The sequence below is a fragment of the Dipodomys spectabilis genome, unplaced genomic scaffold (assembly GCF_019054845.1).
Source record: "Dipodomys spectabilis isolate Male_0828 unplaced genomic scaffold, ASM1905484v1 ptg000092l, whole genome shotgun sequence".
Classification (NCBI taxonomy): domain Eukaryota; kingdom Metazoa; phylum Chordata; class Mammalia; order Rodentia; family Heteromyidae; genus Dipodomys; species Dipodomys spectabilis.
In genome coordinates this window covers 3,154,162-3,174,939 of record NW_024870769.1, presented here as the reverse complement: position 1 = coordinate 3,174,939, position 20,778 = coordinate 3,154,162, and the positions used below count along the sequence as shown (strand labels likewise).

Below are 20,778 nucleotides of genomic sequence, written 5' to 3'. Positions count from 1 at the left end.
ATAAACAGTAGCAAGACAAATTGAGAAATATTTGATTTCATTTCTTTGTAGAAAACAAGTTTCTTGGTGACACAGAAGTAGCCAGGTTCTTTCCTTTCAATCTACAGGTATACGTAGCAGCCTTCGCCATCTCTGCCTATGCATCTAGCTACTTCCGAGCTGGGAGCAAGCCGTTTAATCCTGTCCTTGGAGAGACATATGAATGTATTCGAGAGGACAAGGGCTTCCGGTTTTTCTCAGAACAGGTGAGTGTGCCCCTTTGTATTTGGAGGAGTTGCTTGTGCCTGCAGCTTTAATGTGCTTCTAAAATATTTATTTCTCCCTTTCACTGGCTTCAAAGACTGGAGATAATTACAGTGCTTAGAAACATAAAGCCAGGGATCTATTTTCCTTCCACTGAAACTTACCACCATCCCTTGAGCACTTGGTTGGCCACATGCATGAATGCTGCTCTTCCTCTTTAAAATCATTAGTGAAAAGAACTTTCAGAGCATGAAATGTTTTCCCAAAATGCAACTCCAGATTTGAAAGTGTATCCCTAAGTGTTGACATCAACATTCCAGAGCCTGATGCCCCTCAGAATGGGTAGCACCAAGTCAGTGCTCTGTTCTTAGTTCTAGTTTGAGAGGAATCTAATCTAATCTAATCATTCTAATCAACTGTTATTTAATGAATGTATACCCTGAGCCTGGCACTGTTCTGGTGCTGAGGCAGCGCAGTGGGAGGGGAGTCTAGAGACTAGCCAAGAATTTCTGTCTTATATTTGGGAAAAAGTGATTTTGGAGTGGTGGGGTAGAGAAGGCAGGAAGGGAGTAAATATAATCAAAGTATATTGTATACTTGTATGCTAATGTCATAGTGAAAAGCCATGGGTTTTATATTATTAATTATGCTAAAAAGAAAAATAAGAAGGCAGGGGATTGAAACTGGGAGGATTGAAAAACATCTTCATTTTGTGATCTTAGTCTAGGCAAGGTGTGGTGGTGCATACCTGTAATTCTAGTTATTTGGGAGGCAGAGGTATGAGGATTGACATCTGAGGCCTACCATGGCATAGTTAGTGCATAAGATCCTTATCTGAAAAACAAACTGTAAAAAGTAAGAAGAACTGGCACATCGCTCAAGTGGTAGAGCATTGTCTTCAGGTAAAAATCTCTGAGTTCAGGGGCTGGGAAGGTGGTTCAGTAGTAGAGTGCTTGCCTTGCATGCCTGAGGCCCTAGGTTCAGTTCCTCAGCACCACATAAGCAAAAACAAAAAAAGCCGGAAGTGGCGCTGTGGCTCAGGTGGTAGAGCGCTAGCCTTGAGCTGAAGAGCTGAGGGATAGTGCCCAGGCCCAGAGTTCAGGCCCCATGACCGGACCCCCAAAAAAAAAATAAAAAAGAAATCTGAGTTCAAGCCCCAGTACCTAAATAAATAAATAGATAATTAAAAATGCTTCTTCACCTTTATAAATTTCAAGGTAGATTTCCTGTTCTGAAATGGCTTGGGACTTAGGGGCTTATAAACATTTCTCAAGATTCTGTAAAACACAACTGAGTGTGGGAGAAGATTAAAAGCAAAGGAGCAAGAGACCACCTCCTGATTATGAAATCATGGTGTATTATGATTGGATGGGGGTTAGGTAGGTGGCTACATTTGCCAAAAATAAAACTACATGACTTTGTATATATAAGTTACACTTCCATAAAGCTGATTTTTTTTTTTTTTGGTCGGTTTGTGGGGCTTGAACTCCGGGCCTGGGCACTGTCCCTTAGCTCTTCAGCTCAAGGCTAGTGTTCTACCATTTGAGCCACAGTGCCACTTCTGGCTTTTTCTGCTTATGTGGTGCTGAGGAATCAAGCCCAGGGCCTTATTCATGCAAAGCAAGCACTCTACCATTGAGCCACCTTCCTAGCCCAAAGCTGATTTTAATTTTTTTGTTTCTTATTGTAAAAATACTGTACAGAGGGATTACAGTTACAGGAGTAAGGTAGTAAGTACACTTCCTATTGAGCATTGTTACTTCCTCCTTTTTTTTTCTCCTACCAACCCTTCCCTCCCCACCTCCCCAACTCCTCCCTCCCCCACCACCAAGTTGTAAAGTTTGTTTTCTACAGTGTCTTGTACATCTCATTGTTATAATGGATCAACCTGTATCCTTATTTCAGCATTTTGTTATTTCCCTTCCCCTCCCCAAATTAGAAAAATGTATATACAAGATGTAGGGCACCAACATCAACTACAGTGAAAACAGGGGTTATACCATGGGGGAAGAACATACAAGAGAAACAAAAAAATCACCTAGTACATTTTAGATACATTAAAAACAGTAGAAAGAAAAAACAAGTTGTGTTCCTGTCTTGGGGTTCATTTCACTTAACATCATCGTATGTGGTCATATGTACATAGCATTTGACCTTTTGTGCTTGACTCAGACATACACTAGTTACTGCAGATAAGGGAAACCATCGGACCTATGTTTCTTTGGGCCTGGCTTACTTCACTTAACATAATTTTTTCCAAGTCTTTCTATTTCCTAACAAATTGGGCAATGCCATTAACCAGCAAAAGGCCATAGGTGGAGGCAAGGCTCAAGTGGTAGAGTACCAGCCTTGAGTAGAAAAACCAGGCAAGAGCATAAGGCCCTGAGTTCGTCTCAGTACCTGCAATCAATCAATCAATAAGTAAGCAAATAAGTTGTCCGTGACCATGTATACACCTCTTGTGACTTTGTGACCATTAAATGTGACTTTTCTCTTCAGAGCACCTGGAGCTAGGGGCAAATGTTCTTTCTAAGTTTCCTGGCATTGCTGGTTCATGGCAGCATAGTTTGCAGTACAGCAGAATGTTAAAGACATCCAGAATGTCTACCAAAACAAGGAGTTGTTATTTGGTTAAAACAGAATGTATACATTAAGAAAGTGAAAGTCTTGCCTCTTCTTATTTCACAGCAATTGAGTGTTTTCACACTAAGTTGTCCTCTAAACGTCCCCTGAGGAACACTAAATATTTTTTTTTAAATATTTCTGTCCTTCCCATTAGAAAAACTAAGGAAAAAGAGGAAAGGTAGATGGTGAAAGTATTCTTTCCATTCTGATTATCCTGCTGCCCCCTTAATCAATGGATTAGCACTGTGGGGAGTAAAAAGCAAGTAGGTGTGGCCAAGAGTCAGATGGGGATGGTGCTTCTGTTCCTTGTAAATGACAAGCAGTGTTCTCTGAAACTTAAAAAAAAATGCGTACAAAAATCCTACATCATATGCATTATTAGTGGATTCCCAGTAGACAGTATTGGGGAGGTAGAGGGTAAAGTTAGCAGTTAAAGGGATCACATAATCTGTCTGCTTAAAATTCAACAGGGTTATTTAAATACTGAACCTAAAATGGCATAAGAATAAATGAAACATAATTTGGTTGCCATGGTGTTTAGTGCACTCTAAAAAGAAGAAAGAAAAGAAAAGAAAGAAAGGCTCAGAATAGCCCCAAACTACAGCAGTCAGGACAGGATAAGTAACTGTAAGAGTGGAAACATTCTCTTGGGCAAAGTTGAACCTCCAACCTCTGAGCCCTGATGTGGAGGGTGGGCGGAATGCAGGACCCACAGTGCATCTGCCATCTGCCTTATGGCTCTGGATAGGACCAGAGCTCTGGGCTTGCACCCAATCCTAGAGGGACTAACACAAATCTTGGTATTTAGTTCCACAAAGTGGAGCCCAAGAAAAGAAGCAAGTTATTGTCAGTAGCAGAGAATATGTTGGGCATAAGCACTGTACACTTTCCTGCTTCAAACCCTTCCACACACCCCTTCTGTGTTTAGCTTTCTGTAACCAACTTAACTTTTCCTAGGTTCAGACTTTGTCTGTGCAACAGGAATGTCACACTTGGATCATAGAGAAGGCTTAAATGAAGCAATACATGTAAGTTACAGGGTACCAGTGGCTACTGGTGGCTCACACCTAAAATCCTAGCTACTTAAGAAGCTAAGATCTGAGGATCCCAATTTGAAGTCCGACAGACAAATCCTTGTCTCTGACTAACCAGGAAAAAAGCAAGAAGTAGAGCTGTGGGTCAATTGGTAAAGCACCAGCCTTAAGAGGAAAAAGAAATAAGAGAGAACAATGGTCTTGAGTTGAAGTCCTGATACCAGCACCAGAAAAACCCAGCATCCCCTAAGTGAAAGAATGTACAGCAAATGGTTATTGCTATCAAATTTAGAGGAAGGTTTTAGGAAGTGGTGATGGTGGTTGAAACCAGTTCCTTGCATGTGCTAGGCAAGCACTGTACCACACTGAGCTACATCCTAGCTCTTGAGAGAACTTTTCAAATGCCTTTAAATGTAGAATGTTAAAAACAGTAAATGGACTGTTAAAAAGGCAGAAGGTAAAATAAGATACCATTTCTAGTCTTCAAGTATAAGTGGTTGAATATCACTGGTGAGACAGAAGCAGCCCGTAGGCAGCTAGGAGTCTTCATGGCTGGCTTCATCAAGGGGATCACCACCTGTCCTGATCGTGAGGAAGCACCGCAGAGGTCTGCAACTGACAGTATGGCCTCAGAGGGCACCCAAGAACCTCTCAAAGAGAGGTTCACACTAGCATGTTTGCTTGTTTTGTGTGGGTTATTATGGTATATCTGTTTGTTTGTTGAGATGAAATCTCACTGTATAGCCCAGGCTAGCCTCCTGCCTCAGCTTCCCAAGTGCTGGGATTGCAAGCAAACACTACCACCCTCAGCTGAAATCTCTGTATATGCATTTACTGTGGAAAATAGACCTTCTAAGGGGACCAGAAAGCTTATCCAGATGACCCATCATGCTGTTCATTATGCAAGTTACCTACTTATAGGTTTCCCTATAAACAGGTAAGTTGGGAAGTTAAGTTCCAGTCATAGGTGAGTGTATGGTGGAAAGATGTGGCTGCCTTCTCACCACTGGCTTGTGTTGCCAGCTGACTCATGGTGCATAAATACCACATTTAAGGAGCAGGCAGAGCATTCGTTCACTTCATGCTGTGCCTGTGAGGACAGCTGTTCAGTTTATGGCTCAGAAAGCCAGTTGCCTATGGAGACAGTGGGAATACTATTACTATAGGAGTCTATAGACAGTGGGAGTCTATTACTCTAAGAGACACACCTGCAGAGATTATCCTGTAACTCTACAAAGTCCAGGACTCCACAAGACAAATGGGAATAATTGAGCAGAGCCCCTAAATTAATATATTTTGTGAAAGTTTATCCCAAGAAAGACAAGCTGAAGAACTGAGAAGAAGCAACTTGACTCTATATATCATCATCTTTATTTGGGAAAACCTCAACTCTCTGTCCTCCCAGTCCTAAGATTGTGTTGCTCTGTGGTTTCGGTGGCTGTGGAGATGGAGATGTGAGATGGTGAGAATCCCAGGCAGTGAAGTATTTTCTGCTGTCCATAGTTTGCCTCCCTCTAAGTTTGTTGCCCTATTTTCTCATCTAGACGACATAGCAACAAATGTCAAAGTAACTCCTGTGGCCAGAAACCAGAGAAAGATTTTTAAATCACAATTAAATGGGCTTGTAGAATGCTTTTTGCTTCCAAATGAGCATGTGATCTTGTTTGATTCCCCAAATTGCCCAGTGTGGTAGGCCAGGCAAGGATCAGTACTGGAGAGGCAGCCAAGGTCTAGATTATGGGAGTTTCTAGTACCTCACTCCCACTCCATACTAATGTTCCACTCCAGGGTCCTATTTCTGTTCAGTGGCCTTTATCCTTCACTTTTTGGATAGAGTTAGTTTTTGTTGTTAAACTCACATATACAAGAGTTGTTGATTATGGATATAAAAAATAGCCTTTTTCTAAACTAGAATTTTGCTTGTGATTGCAAACAGTAATGTTGTGAGCCCTATAGGGTGTGGCCTTCGGGAAGGAGAGACCTTACAAGTGGGTCCTAAATATTCCTGTCCAGTGTGCTCATCTGTGCCAGTCTGTCTTCGCAGGAGTTTCCACTGTGCCAAGGAGTTTTCTGTGGCTCCGCTTTGGCTTTCTAAATAAGCCTAGGACAGGGAGGTTGGGAGAAAAAGGCTTTCCTTTCTTTACTGGCCAGGTAGGCACCAAGCAAAATGCTGGCTTTTTCCCTCTGCTTGGAAGAACCAGCTGTGCGAGCTTCCTTGGGAAGGAATGGGGCAGAAAAGCATTTCAGCTAGCTCTGCTGCTTGTTTTGTGCCTTAAAATTTTTTTTTTTATTGAGATCAGGTGATTACATAAATTTCACATACTTCACAGTATTGTGGAAGAATGATACTCAGTTAAAGTCACAAACACATTTTAACCTTCACAAGGCAAATTGTTATTATCATGGTTTATAAAATTTGTGAATTCTATGAGCTTTGATGTTACAACTATTTCTTCCATGTCAGGTGATATTTACGTTTCTTTCCTTTTGCTTAGTGTAAGCTGTTCCCTCTTTCCCTCTCATTTCCTCCCTCCCATCGCTGCCTTTGCGTTGCTTAGTTCATTTTCATCTTTGTCCATTGCAGCTGATGGGACCCTCTGTTGTATGTTTTCCTGTTTCCCTCTGATTCTGTGTCCTCCTAGCTTCCCTCAGATACACACATATATATATACCATATAGTTGGTCAAGAACATGGAGTCACTTAGCATGATATGACTAAATGAGTGGAAGTCCTTTGTTTCCAGAGTCCTGTTTACTTTGTCATATCTCCTTGCATCTTGGCTTTAGCATCCACATATCAGGGAGACGATGTGCCATTTGTCTCTTTGCTCTTGGCTCACCTTACTCAAAATGATTTGCTCTAGTTCGATCCATTTCCCTGCAAATGCCATTATTTTGTCCTTTTTAATGGCTGCATAATTTTCCGTTGTATATAGGTACCACAATTTTGGATCCATTCATCTATAGTGGGGCATCTGGGTTGTTTCTATATCTTGACTATTGTGAACAGTACTGCAATGAACATGGAAGTGCCTGTGTCCTTGTATCCTGGTTCCTGTTGCTAGGGTAGATGCCTAGGAGTGGTGTGGTTGAGTCATAGGGGAGTCTATATTTAGCTTTCTGAGGTACCTCCAAAGTGCTTTCCAAAGTGGTTGTATTAGTGTATATTCCCACCAACAATGCAATAGGGTTCGTCTTTTTCCGCATCCCCTCCAGCATTTGTCGTTGGCTGAATTTAGGATATTGGCCATTCTGACTGGGGTAAGGTAGTATCTCAGGGTTGTTTTTATTTGTATTTCCTTTATTTCCTCATATGTTTCTTTGCCATTTTTATCTCCTCTTCTGAGAAGTCTCTATTTAGCTCCTTGCCCATTTAATGATTGGTTTGTTAGATTTGGGAGGGGATAGTTTCTTGAGTTCTCTGTATATAATGGGTATTAGGCTCTTGTCTGATATATTGCTGGTAAATATTTTTTCCCTATTAGTTGGCTGTCTTTCTAGTTTTGTCTCTCCTACTCTGTCCTACAGTAGTTTCAGAGTATCAGATTTGATGTTAAGGTCTTTAATCCATTTTGGGTTGATGTTAGTGTATGGTGATAGGCCAGGGTCCACTTTTAGTTTTCTGCATGTAGCCACCCAGTTTTCCCAGCACCAGTAGTTGAAGAGGCTATGCTTTTTCCACTGTTTTTGGCTCCTTTGTCAAATATCAACTGACTGCAAGTATGTGGTTTTATTTCTGGATCTTCTAATCTATTCCATTGGTTTTTGGGTCTCTTTCTTTACCAAGCTGTCTTTGTTATTATAGCTCTATAATAGTAGAGCTTGAAATCTGGTATTATGATCCCTCTTGCATTCTTTCTTTTGTCTAGAATTGCTTTAGCTATTCTAGGTCTTTTGTTGTTTCATATGAATTTTTGGATTGTTTTCTCTATTTCAGTAAAGTATATCATTGGGATTTTAATGGGAATTGCATTGAATTTATATATCAATGTTGGAAGTATGGGCCATTTTCACTATATTAATTCTGCCTATCCAAGAACATGGGAGGTCTTTCCATTTCCTGGTGTCTTCTATGATTTCTTTTTTAGGCTTTTATAGTTTTCATTAAATAGATCCTTTACATCTTTGGTTAGGTTAATTCCTAGATAATTTTTTTAGGTGATTGTGAATGGGGTTGTTTCCTTGAATTCCCTTTCTGCGTGTACATTGTTGGTGTACAAAAAGGTGACTGATTTTTGTGGGTTAATTTTGTATCCTGCTACTTTGCAGAAGCTCTAAGAGTTTAGAGGTGGAGCTTTTGGGATTGTTAAGATATAAAATTAATGTAATCTGTAAAAAGTGATAGTTTAACATCTTCCTTCCCCTATGCAGATCCCTTTAATGTCTCTTTCTTGCCTTATTGCTGTTGCTAAGGTTTCCAGAACTATGTTGAAGAGGAGTGGAGAGAGTGGGCATCCTTGCCTTATTCCTATTTTTAGGGGAAATGGTTGCAGTTTTTCCCCATTAACTATAATATTGGCTATTGGTCTGTCATATAAGGCTTTTATTGTATTAAGGAATGTTCCTTCTATTCCTATTTTCTCCAGAGATTTTAACATGAATGAGTGTTGTATTTTATCAAAAGCCTTTTCTGAGTCAATGGAGATAATCATGTGGTTCTTGACCTTGGATCTGTTGATGTGATGGATTACATTTACTGATTTACATATGTTAAACCATCCCTGTATCTCTGGGATGAAGCCTACTTGATTGTAATATGTGATTTTTTTATAATTATTTCTGGATTCTATTGGCTAAAATTTTATTGAGGAGCTTTGAATCTGTATTCATCAGAGATATTGGTCTGTAGTTCTCTTTTTTTGTTGGGTCTTTGCCAGGTTTGCTTTCATAAGTTTTTCTTCTTTCCTGTCCTATGTTTACTAAGTTGGTCTCCTAGTGATATTTATCTGGTATGGATCCCTGATCTTGATTGTTTTCTTCAGATTGTAATCCTTCTCTTAATATTCTTTGTAATGTTGGCTTATTGTTTATGAATTCATTTAGTTTTTCTTTACTTTTAAAGTTTTAGTTTCTCCATCAAATATGAATGTTAGCTTTGCTGGATATACTAGTCTGGGCGACAGTTATTGGATCTCAGGACTCGGATGGTATTTTCCCAGGTTTTCCTTATATTCAGTTTGTGAAGAGATCTGTAGTAATTCTAATTTTTTCCCTTTGTAGTATAGCTCCTTCTTTGCTTTTGCTGCATGCAAGATTGTTTCTTTATTGCTGAACTCTAGCATTTTTACTATAATGTGCCTAGCATTTGTTCCTCCTAGGATCCTACTTGTTAGGTGTTCTGTAAGCCTCTGTTATGTAGTAAGATTTTCTCTTTTAAGACTGGGGAAATCTTCAGTGATGATCTTATTGAATAAGTGTTGCATTCCTTTATTCTGGTACTCCTCACCCTTGTCCACCCTAATTATAGAAACGTTAAATTTCTTGGCACTGTATGCTTGTTCTTGGAGTTCCCTTCGGCATATTTTGAGTGTTTTTTCCATATCTGTAACTTTTTTTTCAGTTCCTGCATTTTGTTTTCAGTATCTGATGTTCTATTTTACATTTAATTCACTATATTAAATGTGGCTTCCATTGTGGTTTGCATGGAGGAAATTGAGCCATTTATGATTTCTATTTTGGTTCTCACAGTATTAATCTCATCTTTTAGCAAGGTGTACTGCATCTATTTTTGAATGCATTTCTTGTTTGAATCCTGGATCTTTGTGTGTGTGTGTGTGTGTGAAAATACCATACAGTGGGGTTACAATTACATGGGCAAGATAATGAGTACATGCATATCTTATCAAGCATTGTTGCCTCCTCCTTTGTTTCCCCTTCCCATCCCTTCCCATCTCCCCCCTCTCCCCACTGCCCCTTACTTACCCTCCTCCCTCCCCCCGCCAAAGTTGTAAAGTTCGTTTTTCGGCATAACGATTTGTACATCTCATTGTTGCAGTTGGTTCACCTGTATCCCTATTTAAACAATTTGTTTTTTCCCTTCCCCTCCACAAATTATACCAACTTCAAATACAGTGAAAGCAGGGGTTACACTGTGGGGGAGGGACATACAAAGCAACAAAGAAATCATCTTATAAATATGTTAGAAACAATTGCATGAAAGCAAAAACATTTGAATATTTATCTTGGGGTTCATTTCACATAACATCAACTTATCTGACCTTTTCTGCTTGTCTCAGACATATACTAGTTATTGCAAATAAAAGAAACCATGGGACCTATGTTTCTTTGGGCCTGGCTTACTTCACTTAATATAATTTTTTCCAAGTCTTTCTATTTCCTAACAAATAGGGCAATGTCACTCTTTCTGATGGAGGCATAGAATTCCATTGTGTATATATACCACATTTTCTTGATCCATTCATCTACTGAGGGGCATCTAGGTTGGTTCCATATCTTAGCTATGGCAAATAACTGGATCTTTTTTTAATAATTCATTTCTTTATTCTTTAAATTTCTGATCCATTTCTCACTTTAGTTCTTGAGTCATTGCCTCTATCATCTCTTGGATGTAGCATTTGTCTTCCATTTCTTTTTTGCTTCCACTGGAGTTCTTCTCTGGGTGGCTGGTGGCCTTTGGTCTAATTTGCTGTCTTGGCTGTTGATGAATCTTGTAAGTTTTTGCTGTGATTTTCACATGTGGGTTCAGCTATTATTGGAGACCAATTCCAGACTGACTGTTTTGGTCACTGGGCTACCTTTGCTTGGTTCTGGATTGGTTCCTGGATCGACTGATGAAGCTTGCTCTCGGCCCTGGGCTTGTTGAGAGAACTTTACCTGGTTTCAGTTCTGTTGGGGAAGGGACCACTTTCCAGCTGCTGGTCTAACCCAGGTAGATTATTGTTAGATTCTGGTGGGCAGATACACTCCACCCTCTGTTGCAGTGTGCACTCAGATCCTGACCAGTCAGGGACAAGCTGTTCAGACAGCTCAGGTTCCCACCTGGGGCATAGGTAGGACTCATCAGCTACATGGAGATCCCAGGCAGTTCCCACCTTCAGACAAGGACCAGCAGCCTGGACTGCTCACGCTCCCTCCCAGGGGCACTCTTGGTCAAGCCTGGTGGGCTGGGTGTGCTTGCCCAGTTCCCAGCTTCTGTAGGACCTGTAGCCCAGGTGGTAGGGGGAGGGGTCCAAGTCAAGTTCTGGGGGTTACCACCAGTACTGGTCTCCCATGGTGGAGGGGTGGAGGGAGGCATCCCCTGTGGGGTACGCACTTATCCTGGAGCTGGTTGGGAGTTGTCCAGCAGTGCTGTAGCAGATTGCTATTTTTGTGCATAGTAGGTCACTGGTCACCAACGCATTCTGCGTTTGTTGAGACGATTGTGGACTGTGCTGGGTGGTGATGTGGGCTAGGTCTGTTTCACAGTCTCTGCCTCTGTTTCTGCTGTCTGGGTTGGCACCACGGACGTTTTGTGCATTGGCTTTCTACAGACCGGACCACTGTAGTTCTGGGGTTCCTCACCACTGCGGGCCGGGCCGCTTTGACAGGATGTTGCAGAGCTGCGCTGCACCAGAGGTCTTCATACAGGTTCTGAGCTCCGGATTTTCTGTCTCTGTTGCAGTCTCCAAGTCAGCACTGGCTCTTGGGAGTCTTGGTACTGCTGTGGCTCTGTTGTCCCTGGCGGCCCCGGGCCAGGCCTTTGGGCGACTTAGCACAGAGCTGCGCCACCAGCAAGGGGTGGGCAAAGTGTCTTCCTCCTTTACCATCTTTGTGTAGGTTCTGAAGTCTTTTTGTCCTTTCCTTTTTTCACTTCCTGTATCTCTGGGTATTCACCTTTTTGTTGTTGTTGGTCTCTTGGAGAAACAGAGTGTTGAAACCCTAACTCTATTATTCTTCTGCTGAGAATTTGTATAAGAAAAGCTGACTGCACTACTAATAGTTACTCATCTTTTGTGTGTGTGTGTGTGTGTGTGTGTGTGTGTTTATGCGTGCGCGCGCAGCTGTGGGTTTGAAATCAGGACCTCACTTAGCTTTGTTCCCTCAAAGCTGGTGCTTTCCCAATTGAGCCACAGATACTTTTCTGGGTTATTCTGGGCTAATTGATAATAAAAGGCTCCAGGCAGGCTTGGAACTGAAAATTGTGAGTCAGCAAGCTACGGATTTTTAAAGAAGTTGATGGAAAGTAAGAGTGAAATCTTACCTTCTTGCTTTATTCAGTGCATCCTCCTTTCCTGTAGCCCATTTGAGAACTCTGAACATAGCTGGGTTGTTGACCAGATTTCTAACTACCTGCTAGCAGGTAGGTATTTACAGCTGGTTAAAAAACATGTCACCTTTAATGACACGCTCAAATAAAACTAGCAACAGCTCAAATGCAAGGCAACAAAGACATTGCTTTATGTTTCTCTGCATTTCTGGGTCATTGCTTAAGTGGTCCGGTTTTATTTCTTGAAAGGCCCTATATTTGTAAGATAACTATGGTTAACTATGAACTTGGAGAAAACAGTTGGCAACTGCCATCACCACAGATTGCCTAGTCTCCTCTGCATCATCCTTAATAGGGCTTGGTTTTGTGAATCACATCTACTGGCAAATCCTAGGTCTCCCTTCAGACTCCTTCCTTCCAAAGCAAGTCATTGGTGGTGGCCACCAGCCACCATAATCAGTAACTGAGATTATTGCACTGGACTCATTAGTTGGATTTCCATTCAGATGTCTTTCCCATAGCCAATTCCTCACACAGCAGCCAGAGTGGTTGTGTTGTGTTGTTGTAATACTAGAGTTTGAACTCAGGCCCTTAAGTTTACTCTGTTTGCTTGCTAGTCTGGCACCTTCACATTTGAGCTGTGCCTCTCGCCCAACATTTTACTTGTTATTTTGGAGATGGGTTATCCTTGAGCTCCAATCAAGTTCAACCTCCTAAGTAGTTAGGATTACAGGTGTGAGCCACTGGTATTGGCTATAGTGGCTATTTTATGCAGAAAGAAAACAACGCCCTCTAACAACTTCCCAGTATAAAATCATGAGTATAAAATCTAGAGTCCCAGCTGTGGCCCAGAGAGCCCTATAAGGTCCTGACAAGCCACCATGCTTCTTCTCTTGGTCCTTGCCCTCCACCCAGCAAGACCACGTTGGCTTTTTGTTTTTGATTTCATTAGTTTCCAGTCCTGGATGCCTGCAGTGACCTCTCCTAGATCTGTTTGTATGGTCCCTGTTACCCCCAGTCTCCCAGGTTACCATTATTAGGATCCTCTGCCCCCCCCCCCCATACACACACCCTGCCATCCCATGTAGAACAGCAGCCTGCTCACTCTGCCCGGTCCTCACACCAAGCTTTATCTTCCTTAACAAGTGCTACTATTGACAAGTTAGATGGTTCAATGCTTATTGTCAGTCTCACCACTTCTGCCCCAAAGTACATGTTACCCAGTAACTAGCACATGACAGCCATCACTAAGAGCTGGTCTCCTGTCTTGGTTACTGTTTTTGTTTTGTTTTGTTGGCACTTGGCTTCTTTCTGCACTCTACCCTGTGTGTCAAGAAGCAGGACAACTAGGTAGCCGCAACTCTGGGCAGTTAGTTCAGGGAAAAGTGATGCTAAGGGACAAATCAAAAAAGAAAGAAAATATACAAATATTGAAATACATTTTTCCTCAACTGATTCTCGTTGACCTCTTACAGAAAATATATTCAAAGCATATGTCAGGTATTGGGTCAGAATAAAACAAGTCCCCTTTTATCCAAATACATTATAAATTACTAGAATTCTTAACTGCCAAGGGAGTAGAATTCTTAAGGGCCACACTGAGGCATATTATGGAGAAGACATATCAGTTCACATAAATACTTCCTAGTAAAAAGAAGTATGCTAATTTCCTGAATGCTTAGAAATCCTCACCAATTAGGAATTGTTCTTTGATTAGAGAGGAAATGATAAAGAAAGATTCAATGAAATTTAATCTCCATTGGATCTATCCATTAAAATGACAGATAATGCCTTTTCTGGGGCTGGGTCAGTTTAGACTCTACGGTTTTCTGTTTTGTTTTTTTGTTCTGTTTTGTTGTTTTGGGATTTTTTTTTGCCTAGATTACAATATAAGAATAGAGACTAGCTGGGCCCTTGTGTCTCATGCCTGTAATCCTAGCTATTCAGAAGGTTGAGATCTGAGGATCATGGTTTGAAGCCAGAAGTGGAGTTGTGGCTCAAGTGGTCAAGCACTAGCCTTAAGTTAAAAGAAAAAAAGCTCAGGGACAGCTCCCAGACCCTGAATTTAAGCCCTGGGACTAGTACAAAAAGAGAAAAAGCAAGAAAGCAAGAGAAAAAGAAGGAAGGAGGGAGGGAGGGAGGGAAGAGAAGGGAAGGGAAGGAGACAGAGAAAAAATAGAAAAGAAAGGAATGGAATAGCAACTAGCCTGTATTCCCAGCATTCAGGAGGCTAGAGGAAGATGATGAGTTTGACACTCCTCTAGGCTACATGGTAAGATCCTGTGTCAATAATAATAAATGAAAATCATGAGAATAGAGTCCAAACCAAAGCCAACACTAGAAAAATAGGTCAGATTGTGCTTGCTATACTCTACCCCAGAAGAAGGCCTGCCATCAACAAAGACTGAGTGACTAGCCACGAGTTAGCCCTTTCCATGGACATTCAAGCTGATCAGAGCCCTAGACTCATATTTTCAAGGTTGGCTGTTAACCACTGACCTGTTTGATCCATGTTCAAAGAAGACATTGAGAACAGATGTTCAAATCATAGCATTTTGCTGCCAAGAAGTATGCTGGCCTCATTTTACAAAGAAAGAAATGAGACTTGAATAAGTTAGAAAGGTCAAATTCCAAAGCTTTTTTCTTTAAGCGTTCCTAAGAAAAGGACATTAATGAATGCTGGGGCTTTGGGAAGACAAGAGCCCAACTTCCAACTCGGTCATAGGAAGGCTGCTGTACAGATATTGGGTTAGGATCTAGTGCTATCTTCATTGCTCATTAATACGGCAGCATTGGTGAGATTCTGTGCTGAACAGAACCTCTATTTCCTAATTTATAAAGTAAGGTGAGTGAGGCTTGAGGTTACCATGGAAACGAAGTGGAAATACCCTAATCTACACTGGCATGGGAGCCTGGACATATTTCACATGTATTGTCACGATCTGTTGATCCAAGTGGTGACATTAGCCCTATTTTATTAATGAGGTAGCAAAAGCTGAGAGAGATGAAGAACTTTGCAGAAGGACCAGGCACCGGGCATAGTGGTGGCATGTCTGGGATCTCAGCACTCTGGAAGGTAAGGCAACAAGATGGTGAGCGTTAGAAGCCAGTCTGGACTGCATACATAGCGAGATTTTGTCTCAAGAAAAACAAAAACAAGAAATTTTACCCAGGTGATACAGTTTATAGATGACCCAGGCCTATGGGACACAGAAGCTCTCATACATTACTTGACACTTGAGTAGCCTGAGACAGATGACCCAGAAGTGTGTCATAAATAAGAACTTGCTGTGAGAAATACATTAAAGAAAAAGAAGGCATCCTTGTAAATTTCCCTCAACTCTGAAAAGCAGTTTGGTCTAAACTGTTCCCAGATGCCTGTTTAATTCATAAAGACATAAGCAAGATCATTGATACTTCATACACTCATCCAGAAAACATCTTTTGGGGCTACTTGAGGTAGTACATGCTTATAATCCCAGCATTCAGGAAGCTGAGGCAGAAGGGTCTTCAAGACCAGCCTGGGCTACTATCAAGACCTATCTAAATAAAATCCTTTGGGTACATTGAAAGTGCCCTTCTAAACAGTAGCTTATTAACCTAGAACAATAGGGTTTTTTCCTGAGATCTGGACTCAGGGCCACTTGCAAAGCAGATGCTCCACCACTTAAGCCATGTCTCCCCAGCCCTTTTTGATTTATCAAGTTTTTTTTGAATAAGGTCTCTTATTGCCTCCGCTGGCCTGGACTGTAATGCCAAGGTCGCAGGACCCCCTGCAAGAAGACCACCGAGAGTCAGACTCTACAGCTGTTTTATTTAAACGGGCTGCAGCTCGGGCCTCGTCCTACACTCCGACACAGCGGAGCCTAGGAGGAGAGCCCTGAGCTAAGGATTTGCAGGTCTTATATAGGCAGGTGTTTGGATTACCACCACGTGTTGCTTTGTTAGACAGAAACAAGCAACACATGGTGGTCACTGCCTCAAACTTTAACCTTTCAGGACCATAAACCTACTATTGACACTGTCTTTGTTGCTGAGATGACAGGCACATGCCACTGGTTGAGATGGGTTCTCATGAATTTTTGCCCAGGTTGGCATCAAAACAAAATCCTTACAAATGGCTACAATTACAGATGTAAGCCGTCTCACTCTGCTTAGCACAATAGTTTTTCTTGTTATTTCTGTGGGGGTTTTTGTTGTTGTTTTGATTTTGTGCCAGTCCTGGAGCTTGAACTCAGGGACTGGGCACTGTCCCAATGCTCAAGGCTAGTGCTCTACCAGTTGAACCACAGCTCCATTTCTGAATTTTCAGTGGTTTAACTGAGATAAAAGCCTCAAGTGCTTTATTGCCTGGGCTGGCTTCAACTCATGATCCTCAGATCTCAGCCTCCTAAGTAGCTTGGATTATAGGTGTGAGCCATCAGCACCTGGCTTAACACAATAGTTTCTAAAAGATCGAACTAGCATTTTAATATTATAATAAGCCTTCTTGTATAATTCATATGGACAGTATATTTATATACTTGTTTAATGGTTTGTTTTAAATGTATGGAACAGGTGCATAGTTTTTATATACTGCATTTTGCTTTGATGTTTGTATTGGCTACACTCATAAAGACTATGATGCTTTCTTAATCATTTATTGTTTCCAGAGGATTAGTTTTCAGAAATGCCTACATTATGGACTGAGGGGAGCACTTCGTAGCTCCTCCCCCACACCCACAGTTGGGTGCCCTGTGGGTAGAGAAACAAGGCATCAGGATTCTCATCCTGATATAATTTCATATGAACCCATGGTTTAAAAGTTAACTAGAAACCAGGCACTGGTAGCTCATGCTTGTAATCCTAGCAACTCAGGAGGTTGAAATCAGAGGGGGCAGAAAAGTACTAGAGACTCCATTTTAAATTAACCAGCAAAATGCCAGAGGGGAGGCATGGCTTAGTGGTGGAGTGCCAACTGCAAACAAGCAAGTAGAGTAAGAGCATGAGGGCCTGAGTTCAAGCCTCAGTTCCAGCAAAAAAGTTAGATTATTAGTTGAGAGCTATCTGGTATGAGAGAAAAAGAAGGAGGTACAGCATTTTGTGATATGACCTGTCTCCAAGTGGTTGGACTTTATCAAGATGACAAAGGAAAGCAGAGCTAGAAAGTCACAGTATAGAAGTTAGGTTTCTCGATCAATGCTTGAAGTAGCAATTGACCTCAGGAACCTTGTAGAACAGGAAGGAGACCCACATTCTTAGGAGGCTTGTGGGGAGCTAAGACTAACACAACAACACTGCCCCAGTATGTCTCCTACTTTGTACAGCAGCTGGAATCTTATCTGAGTACTCTGAAAGGTTTTTGTCTTTGATCTGCTTTTCTTTGGCCCCAGCTTTGCTCAGGTGCCACCTACCAGTCACCTGTGTCTGTGAGTATGTGTATGGCTCTAGATCATTCCATCCCTGGCATTCTCTGCCTATCGGAGTGGCACACAAAAAGCAAACCATGCTGAGGGTCCAGAACGAGGGAGGAGCTATTGTTGCCATCCCTGTCTCCTTCCCCCCTTCCCTCCCCCCCCCCCCCCCCCCCGCAAAACTGGGTGTTTCCAGCAGGGCTCAGGATTCTGAGTTCTTCATAAATAATACAGTGCAGCTGTTTAAAGTGTTGGGAGTTTGTAAACCATTGAGTTCAGCGGTGGCACTCAGTTTCCCTTCATTTTTGTCCTTATCTGTGTGCCTTGGGAAGTTCCTCATCTTCCAATTTCAGCTTCCACATTTATAATCTAAAAGGGCTCAGGGCTCTAAGTATACTGTGTAAGAACCAGTTGTCTGAAATGGAGCTGCCTGGAAATACCACTGTCAGCATTGCTGGCTTCACTAGTACTGAGAATGGTCTGTGGCACTGCTGACCTGTGAGGAGAGGAACAGAGAAACCATTCGCTCTCAGCTTCTTAGCAAATACCAGAGATAGCCTATTGTCTTACTGCTTAAAGGTTTTTCTTTTAAGTAATTATTTTTAATCGTTATTATAAAGGTGATGTACAGAGGGGTTACCATTTTATAAGTCAGGTTTACCTGACACTCCTCTCTCTCCCAGTTTTTCCTTCCCATCCCTGCCCACAAGTTGGATAGTTTATTGTCAACAAAAAGTGATTTTTTTCCTTGGCAATAGAGAAATGTATTTGTCCTTAGCCATCAGCAAACCTTCCTCTACAATTATGTTTAGCTCTTTTATATAAAAACTATCATTATTTTAGTTACCTTGGGTTATTTGTTTTGTAAGTGATTTTAGAAGAGGCTGGATATGCGATTAAGTTTTTAAGAGTTAAATTTTCTGAGCCCAAGGGAACAAATCTTTGTGTTACTTAGAAGTAACATATTAAAACATTGTTCTAAGGAGTGACATTAATCATTAGCCTTCTCTCTTCTTTCTGGTACTCCACCTCAACCCCAACAGATCCCAGAATGTCCTTATGATTTTACATCTTTCAAAGCATCTATCTCTATCACTTGCAGTTAGGTCTTTCCTAGGAAACTTCCATTCACAGCTTTCCTCTCCTGACCAGTCTGAGGAAGTGGGAGCTGATTGTGTCAGGAGCACCCTCTGGAGGTCAAACTATGAAATTACAGTTCCTCTGTAGTTAAATTCTACACCTTGTGTTACCTTTCAACACAGGAAAAGGAATAGATTTTGCAGAATAAAACAGACATTTGTTTATTGTTTTTCTGTCTTTTGTCCCACCAGGTCAGTCACCATCCACCTATCTCAGCCTGCCATGCTGAGTCTGGAAATTTCGTTTTCTGGCAAGGTAATGTGCTGACATATGTGACCTCCATTTTGTGTAATGGTATATAGAGTTCATTTGTGGAGGAATTGTTTAAATGTTTGCTGAGATCAACAGTCGTCCTCAAAGAGTTGAGGCCTCATAATGCTCTGCTCCAATTGGTGGCCCCACTTCTAAGCTCTGGACAATAGCTGATACATACCATTTATTTATTTACTGATATTCAGCATTTAATTTTAGTTGATTGCTACTAGCTGATTTTAAGTATTCAGGGAGATCACTTTGTTTCACCATTTTGTTTATTGTCTTTAATGCCAGTATTTGGGTTTGAACTTAAGGCCTGGGCACTGTCCCTCAACTTTTTTTTTTTTTTATGCTCAAGGCTAGAGCTCTACCACTTGAGCCACACCTCCACTTGCAGCGTTTTGTTGGTTAATTGGAGGTAAGAGTCTCCTGGACTTTTCTTCATGGGCTGGCTTTGAACTGGGATCCTCATATCTCAGCCTGCTGAGTAGGATCACAGGTGTGAGCCACCAGCACCCAGCTGGGTTCCTAACTTTTAACTGCAAAATCTTATTGGCCCTATAAGGCTCTTCCTTAAAAGCAATGGGGGATTTTTTATGTTTTATTGTTGTTGTTGTTGATGATGATGACGATGATTTTTTAGTACTAAGAATTGAACTCAGGGCCTCATGGTTGCTAGGCTAATGCTCTACCACTTGAGCTACAGCCTCCGCCCTTAAAACTATGTATTTTTTCAATGGGAAGAATCTTCTAAAAGTAGTCCCTGTCTTACCAAATTTCTCCTGGGGCTGCTCCTGGGCTTTGAACTCAGAGCCAGGGTATGTCCCTGAGCTTTTGTGCCACTTGGGTCACTGTTCCACTTCCAGCTTTTCTGGTAGTTGGTTAGAGATAAGAATTTTACAGATTTTCCTGCCTGAGCTGGCTTTGAACCTTGAGCTTCAGATCTCAGCCTCCTCTAAGTATCTAGGATTACAGGATGAACCACTGGCACTGGCTTCGGCTTCTTTTTTAATCATTCTCTTCCTGGACAATACTACCTATTTCCTAGGTACAAATCCTGCTTTATTTTCATGCAGTCTATTATTTCTCTGCCTTTTAGTTAAGTTGCTTAGAACATCTATATTTATTGTGATTATAGTTATTGTGGAGTTGGGTTTTTTTTGTTGTTGTTGTTGTCGTTGAGCTTGAACTCTGGGCCTGGGTGCTGTCCCTCAGCTCTTCAGCTCAAGGCTAGTGCTCTATCACTTGAGCCACAGTGCACTTCCAGCTTTTTCTATTTTTGTGGTGCTGAGGAATTGAATCCAGGGCCTCGTGCCTGCAAGGCAAACACTCTACCACTGAGCCACCTTTCCAGTTGGTTTTTAAATCTGCTCTCTTGTTAATTTGTTCTCTGTCATATTTGTTTTTTGTTAATCCTTTCCCTCTCTTTACCTTCTTTTAATAGACTTAAATAGATTTTTTATAAGTATAATATTTTATTTACTGATCTCTCTGAAATATACTAAAATCCTTATAACTAAGGAAGCTTTTCATGCTAAAATACTGAGCATGACAAACTTCTACCAAAATTATTTTAATATAGAGCCTTCACTTGAACCAACCTATGAACATTACTTTTAGATGGTAAAATCTGATTACAAATATAGGATCATATGAAAAATTCATACTTCTGGGTTGCTGGAAAAAAAATTTGAGAATCATGTTTAAACTACAAAGTTTAGTTTGTATAACCCTCAGCCCTTTGGAGAAATAACATGTAGAAAATACATAGTGGATAATCTGTGATACAGTGGTTATAGGCCATATTGATTCTATATTTGCAATCTGATTTTCACATAACTGCTCTTGTTTTGATCACTGAAAATAAGACTGAAAGACCAAG

General features: G+C 41.2%; 1 protein-coding gene across 5 annotated transcripts in view; it reads left to right on the top strand.

Moving 5' to 3' along the window:
- Osbpl3 (oxysterol binding protein like 3) overlaps positions 1-20,778 on the top strand; it is a 176,317-nt gene that overhangs the window by 135,258 nt on the left and 20,281 nt on the right. For all 5 annotated transcript variants that reach the window (XM_042685026.1, XM_042685024.1, XM_042685025.1 and 2 more), the window contains 2 exons: positions 108-245; positions 18,833-18,896. In XM_042685026.1, the coding sequence (XP_042540960.1) occupies positions 108-245; positions 18,833-18,896 (202 nt within the window). The remainder of the gene's footprint in view (positions 1-107; positions 246-18,832; positions 18,897-20,778) is intronic.